At 40.0% G+C, this 12,191-nt stretch overlaps 1 protein-coding gene across 10 annotated transcripts in view; it reads right to left on the minus strand.

The window, feature by feature from the left end:
• znf827 (zinc finger protein 827) overlaps nucleotides 1–12,191 on the minus strand; it is a 91,397-nt gene that overhangs the window by 60,035 nt on the left and 19,171 nt on the right. For 9 of the 10 annotated variants that reach the window (XR_010546770.2, XR_010546769.2, XR_012336524.1 and 6 more), the window contains exons 3-5: nucleotides 8,938–9,110; nucleotides 6,389–6,884; nucleotides 37–246 (exon numbers count right to left, since the gene is read on the minus strand). Coding sequence is in view for 7 of the 10 variants with exons in the window: in XM_065295723.2 (XP_065151795.2) it covers nucleotides 37–246; nucleotides 6,389–6,884; nucleotides 8,938–9,110 (879 nt within the window). In the remaining 3 variants the exon portion in view is untranslated. The remainder of the gene's footprint in view (nucleotides 1–36; nucleotides 247–6,388; nucleotides 6,885–8,937; nucleotides 9,111–12,191) is intronic. The other variant, XM_065295722.2, reaches the window with a different exon arrangement.

Genomic DNA, 12,191 nt, shown 5'->3' on the forward strand with positions numbered 1-12,191 from the left:
ACACATATAAACGTGCACCAAAATACATCTGCTGACCTGAGAGCTTTATAAGCAGTTCAGAGGCCACTTTGACGTTGATGTCCTGGCTGAGTATGCTGTTCTTGCCTAACATGGGGCTCCCTTCCTCTTGTGGCTTAGTGGCCCCTTCCTGGCAGAAGCTGTAGCTGGGTGCCCTCAGAGGCTCTTCCGCCTGGGGTTCCTCTTTAATACAGAACGAACTCTTCAGGGCCTCCTTCTGGTTGGCTGCTATGGGGCGAGAGAAAAGAAGACACAGTTATGAACCATTTTTGGCTCCCATGTTTTTGTTAACGTGACGATTCAAGATCTTTAAATCATCTAGACTTTATTTCAATTACATTTTTCATTACTCTCAAGTAAGATTGAATAAGAAAAATTGGAAGAGTTAATTCTTAATTTTTTTTACTCTTCATTCTCTGCAAAATGCAATAAATCCGCTCAACAAATCACAGGAGCAGGACCAAAACATTTTACAGCTGATCGTTGCCAAAAAAGTTCAGCGATGACGTCCCAAGAATGACAGGAGCAATGTGTTCTTAATATAACAAAGTAAGGATTTTGATTAATGCCATTAATGTTTATTTTTGTATCAGTGTATACCACTAGTCAACTAAATGGCTGAGATGAATGCACATTTATATATTGATTCACTAGATTTATAGCATTTTTTAAAAAATGCGGAACTAAGGACAAAACTTTGGGTCCATTCTAAAGGGAATAATCCCTCCAAAAAGACAGGATGGTTAATGGATAAAGAAGCAAAAGGCTAAATTGTCTTTTCAGATTTCAGTCATTGTGAGTGAAAGACCAGGGGGACCTTTTTATGGGCAGTCATTTCGAATGTTATGGAGGACATGGACCACGTTTTCTCTAAATCTGGTGTGAAGCTCAAACAGTGTAATTATGTCGGTAATCAGCCATAAATGGTTTGTGGTGTTATACTTCTCTAACATTATAAAACTAACACTAGCCAGTTTAAGGATTCAGATGAAAGTAGCACAGATTTTTTTTTTCTCACTCAATATGCAGTAAAACTGGGCCATTTCTAATCAGGCTCCAATGAATAATTAATAATAAGACATGGAGCTTCTTCCTATCAGTGCCATGAAAAGAAGGCTCAATTAGCTTTTCTGACACACACAGACATGCACACATGTACGCGCACACACACAAACACACACATTTGTTTTTCTATCGTAAAAGAAACTTTCGGTAACCTTTCTTGTTCATGGATGTAACATAGACAAACACAAGCAGAAAAGGTGTTTTCATAAAAAAAACATTCTGCATCATATTTACAAATAAGTGCATCCTTAATATTCCTAAAAGACAAATTTAACAGATTTAGCTAAATAGGAACACGTTTTTAAGGTATAGAGAAAAAAACAGATATACAGTAGACTATACACAGTCCTGTTTTCTTGCTATGAACCCAAAATATATCTTTAATTAATACACACTGCATCTTTTCCTGTAAATACACATATTCACAATGCAAAAAATCTGCCGTGTCTGCTTTCTGTATCACAGTTGCTCTGCTCTTCTGCCATGCCCATCTTTTCTCTGCCTGCCTCACTCCCCGCTCCTCCTTTCATCTTTCTTACAGATCAACAGTGATCACTCACCCCCCAGCAGCGATCTGATCTCCCCTCCACCCCGAAAGCATGTACGTACACCATCCACCACAGCGCTGACCCTTCCCATCAATCTGCACAAGCCTACCGCCGCTTCACTCCAATGACTCTGATTAATGGTGACGTGCATCTTAAACAGCACTGAAGATCCAGGTTAGGGGACAGGACGCAGCTACCCGAGATAAAGAGCGAGCGGAGCTATTGGGAGGGTTGGCGACCTTCACATGGAAAGTGCAGGCGGAGAACGAGGTGGTGTATGTGGGGGCGCCGGCTGGAAATGTCACCAGTCAGATGTCAGCGGACGGACTTTGCGTAGCCCGGTCAGCACCTGGAAGGGCATCCTCTAATTAAGACCGTGTCGGGTCGCGTGTCCTATCAGACAGGGACAGGGCGCGTGAAACACGCACAAGCGCCGTCTCTTTCGAAGACATGCAGAAAAGTACAAGCTCGAGACGCGAGCGCGGAGATACAAAGTCACACCACTCGAGTGACCTTTCGGTTTGCCGCTAAAAATAGAGCAAAATTTCCATTCGAATTCATGTTACAGTGAGCTAATTTATCAGCTTAATCCTCCAGCCAAGTTTGTTTTTTCCCTCATAAATCTCAAACGTCTCCAAAATACCAAGATTAAGCTCACCGAAAATGAGCACTTTCTGTTTACTGACTGTTTTATTAGACTTTCATAAAGGAGTAATCCCAAGTGCCCATCTTGATCTTTCAAATTCCGTTGTGTCATCACATTATCTTTAGCATAAGGTTTTGCTCATAAAAGTCTATTCTAATGTGGATGTCTTGCATTTTCACACCCAAGCAAAAGTTCATCCACAAACGAATAATCCGACTTTATATCTACACACCCTTAAATTGTTCCAAACCTGTATGACTGCTTTATTCACCGCTAAACTACCTCCCGTAACTGTTATTCACTATGGCCAGAGTCAGAAAGAACTAAAAAACAGATCAAAATTAATTGAAAGATCCAAATTCATGAAGCGGACGTGGCTCATTTGTAAGTCGCTTTGGATGAAAGCATCTGCTAAATGAATAAATGTAAATGTATTTCTCTCATGATCACACCATGGAGAGTTACAGTAGTTAGCAACATAAGTTTTGGTCTATTTTTTTACATAAAACTACTGCATGGTTTGAGAAGATTACGAATATTGGCAAAAGATGTTAACTATATTTCTGACTGCTTTTGCATCTCTTAAAAAGCTAAAGCACTTCTGTCCTGTAATTGAACAGATTGACCAATACAATCCTCAGATTTTCTCATTCTGTGTTCCATTAAAAATTATAGGATAACCAAACAGTGGCCATCTCTCTCTCGCTCTCTCTCTCTCTCTCTCTCTCACTCTCTCTCTCTCATACTCTCTCGCTCTAGCATCCAGTTAGTGTTACATCAACACTGAGGTCTATCTCTGCTCTCACCGGTGATGCTGTCATCTGCTGCTTCTGTCACCTGGCCCCAGTTTTTTTATTATTTTCCCTCCGCCTCCTGTCCTCATCTCTGCGGGCTGATTCTTCACTCTGTTGGGCTCTTGTCCAGTACGCTGTCACCTTTCAGTCTGCTGCGGCTGCCCACTATTGGACCACTTCATTAGCTTTCCACCTCTGTCACACAGCTCTGCTCTCAGCTTTGACAACTGGTCACCGCTCTCGCCAAGGATGGCTTAACGTGGCAGGTTAAGGGGGCAACAACAGCCAACCGTCTGCTACGGTAGGCAGACTTTGCTACAGGGAGTGTGCAGCTACACATCGCTGGATGCAGGAGGGGGCCTTTCAAAAGTGCTGCGTGGACAATGTTGGAAACGTTTGGCAAAACTCCATATAAAAAATCACAGTTGGCAACGCAAAGAGCAAATGGACGGAAGGTGCGAAAACTCCAGGGATGGAGAGCGCAGTGGAGCTCTCGCTTTTCCCTAAATTCGACACCTCCCACAATTGTACAAGCCAATTAATTGCCCGTGACCACAGTCACACCCAGTGTCAGTTTGTCACCGAGGAAGATAAAATGTGTGAACTTTCATTACTGAATTAGGTCCGGCAAGCATGTGCAGGGCCCTGCGTTTCAAAGAGCTTCCCTGGGCTTTCATCTCCAAATCAAAATGTGTATCGCAACTAGATGGCTGACAGTTGTGTCAGCATGGAGGAAAATCAAAGCGGATTGGTCTAAAACTCAGAGGAAAACCAGGCAGTCCAAAGAAATGATAGGCCAATTATGTCACAGGTCAGTGAGAGTTCACACCATGTGTTTGTGAAGATGTGTGTGTTTCGCCTGGGGAACTCTAAAAGCACTAGTCTGCTGCTTTTCACTTTATAATTCTATCCTTCTAGTTCTCTAATTCCCATCCCATTTACGCTTTTTGTTTGTCTCTGCTATATGTCTTCCTTATTTACTCCAAGTGGGTGTTTGGCAATACTTTTGCAGAATAAGTTCAACATGCTTAAAAAAATTAGATATACACAGATTCGGTTCCACCTTATTTTTTCCAAACATTGGCTTATATTGACAATATATTATTGTTAGGAATTGTGATATTGGAAATAGGTTAAATATATAAAACTTTTATTTTGAAAAACTATCAAATTTTTTCACAAACAAGCAATTTAAAGTCAGGCAAAAAGTCTTGTTTTTGATTATTAAATATATTATTTAAAAAGTAAATGTGTTGTAAAAGACTTAAATTTAGACTTTAAACAAAGTCTCAGGATCAGTGGTGGCTGGTAACTTCTCTTTCGAGGGGCGCCAATTCAAAATATGAGTTTGGAGTGTCATGTGAACCTATGTGGATCATGCCTCTTGTCAAAATACATGCCTGCTGCACATGCGTTGTAAGGATTTATGATTAAGCGAGTATCTAGCAAATGCGAGTGTTTCTTTTATCATAAACCCTCTAGACGAGTCTGCAGCAGGCTTGTATTTCGGCATCACACATGATGCACATAAGTTAACATAACGCGCCGAACATATATTTTGAAACGAAGAGCCACACACATGGCAGGCTACATACATGTTGTGAAGAGTTTCGCATCGTGCGCCCCTCGAAAAAGAAGTCACCGGCCACCACTGCTCAGGATGCTAAAACACAACACACCATCCAAGAAGTCAAGCTTCTTAATTCATCCCCCTTTTCATTGCAAAATATTAATGCTTTAAATAAAATACTAGTTGGCTAATCGACTATTCAACCATCCAACCCTATTCTGAATCTTTTTATTAAAAGGTTATCTTCTCTAAAGAGCATCCAGTTACACATTCTTGTTTCTTACTTGGTGTCGTAAAATGTCTTGCTGCTGTCTGAACTAAACACAGCAAAACATCTCAGCTGTCGCTCATCTCCGGGCTGACGTTGTTGATGAGCCTATCCAATCCTCTGAGACATAAACTCGCTTGTTTAGCATTGTAGGAACACGGTGCCATGGGGAGACAAGAGGGCAGCAGTGGGTCGAGCGTGGACTCTGCATGCTTCACCAAAACGGCGACAGAGTTAACTAAGCTGGAACAGTCCCCATGCGTCCAAGCAAGAGGTCATGCGATGGAGCTGAGGGCGCTAATCATTTCCAATTACAGATTCCTTTTTAATTATGAATTATGCATGAATTTTTAATTAATCTAATGTTCCGAAGGTTTTCCTTATTTCCCTGTGCCGAGATTTCAATCTAATTACTCTGCATTAAGCGAGTGAGCAGCAACCCTGTCGCAGACCTTTTGGGCAACCCCTGGTTGGCCCCCTCGCATCAATCGTGCTGCTGTCTCACAATTACCTTTACTTTCCAAAATAGCAACTTGTATTTAACAGTCCACAGTTTGGGTTTTGTTTATGGTGAAAACCAATTATTAACCAAATACATTCCATAATATCAGCATGTACACTGACTATGATATTGCCTAAATCTTTTTGTGACTTGAGAAATATTAAGAAAAATCTGGATCTTATTTAACTGTTAATAGTGATATTATATATTAAGGTTGTTTCAGTGTAGAGTCTGTGCTTGTGAACAATAAATCACTTATTTTCTCTATTCCTATAATCATTTTATGGCATCCTTAAATGTGCATTTAAAATATACTGAATAAAAAAACAAGGTCTGACAGTATTAGGAAGCATGGAGGTATAGTATATCTATAATAAACAGGCGCTCAATGACAGAGCTGTAACTGAGGTTAAATATTAATCATGCAGAAACTCGGTCCTGCAGGATCTTGGCTTCGGTTTTCCATTTAGGAAGACAAATTCTACTGCCTTTGCCAATCCCTAATTATATTACCAATTCAGTCATGCTAAATGCAAGGAATTGAATAAATTAAGTTAGTTTACATAATCTTGCATCTAATACCTTTACATCGCTTTTTTAAATACTGTGGTTTATTTCATAGGGATGGAATCATAAAAAATGTAATACTCCTAGTTTTGATTTCACTATTTCAATAAATGATTCATTTCACTATTTCAATAAATGATTCTTTTAAGGATTTAGATTGTTGTAACGTAGCCAATGTGATAATAGCAACAGAAATGTCATTTGTTTAAAGGCTTATTATTTCAGACCACTGTTACTCTCTCATCACATTTAGTTCACTCCGCATGCTATGGACTCAGCAATAAAATAATTTATTTTGTTTTGACATTATTTGTGGTGCTGTTCATTGCACAGAGGGTCAAGAATATAAAAATATAAACTTAAACATGATGTAAAATGAAAACTATCTGGGATCTGAATCCCAACCCTACCTGAGAGCTTCATTAGAAGGTCTGTAGCCGTCTTGGTAGTGATGTCTGGGCTGAAGAGCGAGGCAGCTGTAGGTCCAGGGCCTGTTGGGCTGGATTTGAGCCCAGATAGATCCAGAGAACTACTGCTGCTGGGCCGCTCCCTGCACAAGGCAAAGGGAGACATCACAGACACATCCCTCTCCTGGGGTTCCTCCTTAATCTGAACATGATTTGAGGGTTCTCCAGGGGAGGCCAGCAAACGTCCATCAGGGTGGGTTACAGAGGGAGACGTGGAAGCATCTGTGTTCATGATCTGATCCCCACCAGCTTCACAGTCCCCCATGAACAAGCCCTCACTATCTTCTGTGTCAGTGCCAGGTTCTTCTTTGACTTTGAGGTCAGGACGAGGGAAGTGCTGATGGCAACGCATGTGCAGCTTGAGGCTAAAGTGTCGAGAGGATGTGAAGGGGCAGAGTTCACACTGAAAGGTCTCCCCTCGGTCCTGGTGCTGATGGACCTGAAAATATATAAAAAATATGGATCAGAAGAAGTATCTTAAGGATGAATTCTCATACTTTTTTCTAGAGTTAGTTAAAAAATATACGATTAGATGCCACAATTAATTTTTACCCATTCACATACTATTAGCAATAGACATCTAAATGGTGTTGCTAAATCAGAGTTTTTTTTATAAGCGGTTTTGATCAATGTGTTGTCAAAAGTTTGATACATGTTATATGTGTCCCGTTTTATGTTTCACAGTGCTACACCTAAAATTAGTACTAAGGAAAATCACTTAATACAAAAAAAAAGAAAGTTGGTTATTTGAGATCATTTTATATTTTCTACATTACTGACTTACATTCTAGACAATGTAATGCTGAATGTACATTTTAAGCAAACAATGGCCTCGTACACATTTCAAAGTTTCAGGAGTGACAATTGCATTTAAATTTGGGAGTGAATCCCCTAAATGATCGTTCCAACTGTGTACAGAACAAGACTCCCAAGACGGTGATGATGGATACAGAGGTAACCATAGCAACATTCCGCGTCTCGCTGTTTGAACCAAATTAATATTACCATGTTATGTTCTGCAATTTTAATAAACTACTGTCTACAGAGGTGTCGTATATGTTTGTGAGGCTGTTTTGCAGTGTTGCCATGTCAGAGTATTTTTTGGGCTTTGCCATTTTGATGCTGTTTTTGTACTTGGCTCATAAAGCGATCAAGTTTTTAGAGATTTACATTTAGGCATTTGGCAGACGCTTTTATCCAAAGCGACTTACAAAGATTAGGACAATAAATCGATTTGTCATAGGGAGGCAATAATACAAGAAGCGAAACAATACTTGTTAAGAGAGATTTTTTTTATATAGAAGAGATGAAAATGCAGTCAATATCTATTATTTATCAAGTATTTTTTTGATAAGTTTTTAACTCTTAACTTTATGTTCCAAGAGATGTGGCTGACCGGACTGCATTAGGAAGATCATTCCACCAGCAGGGAGTAGTTAAGAAGAATGAGCGAGAAAGTGATTTAGTGCCCTTTTGTGAAGGTATAACAAGACAGCGCTCGTTTGCTGAACATAAGGTTCTGGATGGGATGTTAAAGCTGCGGTAGGCAACTCTGGAGGATTGGGATGATTTCAAATGTTTACAATGTTCATGCCCTTCCCACACCGAGTGAACTTCAGGCGGATGCATGTGATATTGTAACGCGCGTGAGCAGGAACTGTGATTGATAGGCAGATTTTACACAGCCCTGCGCTGATTAGTCCAGAGGAACCGGCCTGCGCTGATTGGACCAGATTGGGCGGGAGCCGTGAATTTTTGCAAACAAAATAACAGGCTCTAGGTGGAGTTAGAAGTGCAGATTTTTTCTTAGACAGTCTGATTTATGTTGTTCTGTCGGAACATAGTTTCGGTTTCAGTGAATATGATAAAAAATATCTGACCGACCGCAGCTTTAAGGCCAAAGTCTAGTCAATTTGTCAATACAAAGTATATGTACAGTGCAATTTCCGTCATAAGAAGAATGTGTGCAAACTGTACACACATCACTGCGCATGCAACTACAGGAGAATTAAGTATGTAGCACAGAAGCAGCATTGCATTTTGTCGCAATGCGGATGCGTCAAACTTCTGTGTACATGGACGAGTCAAATAAACTATACTTTGCAAGGCTGTGCGTATGCTAGTGCAGTGTCAGTAAAAGTTCTGTAAGAGATAATAAAGGCGTAAGGTGCGCGCCACTATATTTAGGTCTTTAATGGAAAGTACTTTATTTTGCATGTGGACTTGTTTGCTATATCTTCGTGCAAGATCTGGCAACACAAGTAAACGCTTGTACCTATTTACATGTGATTTACTGCAAAGAAACCTGAAATATCCCTGATGCAATAAGGGCCAATGTGAAAAAACAAGAATGGCAGTGTTTGCGAGTGACCATAACTATGTACATTCTATTAATTTAATTTATTATTCTGCTTTGCATAGATTTATCCACATCTGGACATTTTGTGTTCATGATTTGTAGTATAAGCATGTGTGTCAGCGACTGGAGTCACCTTCATGTGGGACTTGAGATTGTCTTTACGAGCACATCGAAAGGGACAGAGGGGACATTGGTGGCTTTTCAAGCCTGTATGGATAACCATGTGCCTCTTCCAGTAGCTCTTTCTCTTGATGACCAGACCACATACAGGGCACTGAAAGGGTTTACCTCCATCCTCAGGAGAACCTGGAAAGATACCAAAAAATATTTATTGCTCACATTCTGTGTAACGCTGAGAGCGTGTGGTTAGGTGATTATATGCTTAAATAATAAATCCAAAATTGTACAATGACATCATAATTGTTATGCCTATTATATGAATGTGTGACTTCTACATTAAAGATGCAAAGACTGTTAAGACAATATTGTTATTGTGGATAGTTAAAGACTATGTTCAGACACATCATCAGTGTTACTCAGGAAGAGAGTAAAAGGCGGGGTGCAAGATTTAAAAAACACTTTGGAAAAGGGAGTAACAAAACACACTTGTAGCCAATCAGCAGTAAGGTGCTTATCTACTAACCAGCATAGTTGCCTGGGTTGTGTATGTGTGAGGCAGATCTATAAAAAAAGAAGGTCAAGATTCTATTGGGGTATGGGCATGTTGGTTTAGGTGAATTCAAATGTCAACATTGGTTTTCAGAGATCATGCACCCTGTCTTTAATAGCAGAAAAATGCATGGCAACATTATTGTCAGATTTATACTGTATGTTATTTGGAGATTTAAGCTTTTCTCTATTTAAGTAAATATAGGAGCTCTACCAGTATGGCTAATGAAAGTAAACTACCCCTTAAAGGTAAAAAATGGGAGCAGAGTAGACAGATTTGCAGTGATTTTGACTTGTTGCTTCATTATTTATATTAGACAGATGCTTTTTTCAAAAGTGACATACAGTGCATTACAAGTTATTCATTTTATCAGTATCTGTGTGGGGATCAAACCCATGGCATTTGCGCTGCTAATGCAATTATTTAAGATACATCATCATAATGAATCAGTTATTTTTTGTACCGGAAAGTTCACAAAAAAGTGTTTCGCTAACAAGAAATATACACTCTTAAAACTTATGTGTTAAAATAACACATCTTGTGTCTAGTTAAGGACAACACATCTAGTGTGTTGTCATTATCACATCTCTGTGTTATTTTTAGAACAACACACTTTGTGTTGTTTTAACACATCTTGTGTTGTCCCTTTTATTTATATGAACTCAAAATCAACACAAAATTACACATAATGTGTTAAAATTAACACATAATGTGTTAAATAGTTTAATACAAAACAATCTCTTAAAATTAACACACCCAGGATGTGTTAAAAATAACACATTGTTTTGTGTTAAACTATTTAAGAGTGTAGTTAACTGAGGTTGTGTCAGTGGTGCTACTATTGCACAATTTATAAAGAACAATTAGTAGGACAATATCAGATATGCTTTTGGAAAGCAATAACATGTAGGCTAAACAGCCTATTACTTTCGTCACCTTTGCATCTACCAGTGTGAATGAGCTAAAAACCATGATCCATGATTACACCGATCAATGCCAAAGACACTCCTCACAAAGGAAGCCAAACACAAGGATGTTTTTAGTAAGCCGATTATTGTTGTTGGCTCCATATCCGGTGTCCATTAGAGCTTAATTGGTCTTATTAGAAGCTGGCATGATTGCATTACAAATTCTACGAGGGCCTGTCAGGATGGCTTCATAAGTATTCCAGTCGTGTTCCTCGAAAAACATCTGGTAATCAGTGTTTGGTGAAATTACCGCGCTCAGGCATTCATTGACCCGGGGTGTAAAACTTCGAGACTGCCTATTTGCAACAATAAACCACCATCTGTGGCTCAACCTCTCCCGGCAAAGGGATCACTGTGAAAACCGCTCGTGAGGTACAATGACTGAAGGTCTTTGGTATCAAGGGAGAAAACAGGAGCTGTTAGCTGCTTTTATATTTTTCCTGCCTGTTTCATAGTGGACAATTTTTTTTTTTTTCTTACAATCATCAAAGCCAGGTTATTCTCAATTCTGGTGTTTTTAATTCTGGTGTTTTCATTTGGTATTTATGCTTAACTTTACATAATTAAGCAATATTACAGAATCAAGAGTGCGTTTACTGTGCACCAGGTCAAAGGCAATCACAGCCGTGTGGATATTTAAGCTGGGGACACACCTAAGGACTTGCTAAAACACTCTAAGACTAGACACAACACACTTAAGGATTGTTTTTTGTGACTGTAAACAAAGACTGAGCACAACTGGAAAAGACTGCTGGGCATTATAAGTTTATACGACCTAATTGCATTCATAATCTGTGCGAAAATCCTTAGGTGTGTATAACAGGTGTAACGGTTAGTGGTTAGAGAGTCAGGCTTGTAACCCGAGAGTTGCTGGCTTGAGTCTCACGGCCAGCAGGTTGCGACTGTGGTGCCCTTGAGCAAGGCACCTTACCCTAATTTCTCCCAGGGCACTTGGATAGCTACCCACTGCTCCGGGGGTGTGTGTATTCATGACTTGCAGTGCGTGTGTTCACTATTCACTGGATGGGTTAAATGCAGAGGTCAAATTTCGAGTATGCGTTGTATGCTTGTCACTTTCACTCTCAACGGTGTATAATCATTAGCTTTAGTATAACAGAACTCTGGTTTGCTTCTTGCAGGTGTGCATTTGCTTTGATGCTAGTATTGGCTTTATACACTCTGCTTTGTTAGCATACTTTTATGTACAAACAAAAAACTAATTAAGAAGGCAAAGGATCAAGCTTAACATGTTACCAGTAAAGCTCAGAATGACCATGCCTGAAATAGTTTAAGAATTGCAGCACTTCAGGCTATCCTATCTCCATGTCACATCCCAGCCTCTTACAACCTATAAAACTCTTTTCTGACAATGACTATGTTAAGTCTATCTTGAAAGTCAATCCTGACTCCAAGTCACAGAACTTTAAGAATTAGCAACAGGATCAGCCATATCGCAGGCACTTTATCCCAAGCAGGTTCTGAATGGAAACTCTGATGGCCGTGCCGGCTCTGGAGCCTGACCTAAATTCCGGGGGAATCTGCTGAGATGGTCTCCGACTGTTCAGGCTATAGGGAGCACACACACTGCCGGCCTCCGTTTGGCAGGCTGCACATCCGCGGGAGATGAGCTGGGTCTGGGAACGTGCCGCCAACTCCAGCAAACCCCCACTGTGCAAACAGACCTTTCCCAGATTCAGCAGCCAACCTCTTACAGACGAAGCATGACCTTATGGTACTACTAAATCACCA

Source organism: Paramisgurnus dabryanus, chromosome 4, assembly GCF_030506205.2.
Source record: "Paramisgurnus dabryanus chromosome 4, PD_genome_1.1, whole genome shotgun sequence".
Lineage (NCBI taxonomy): Eukaryota > Metazoa > Chordata > Actinopteri > Cypriniformes > Cobitidae > Paramisgurnus > Paramisgurnus dabryanus.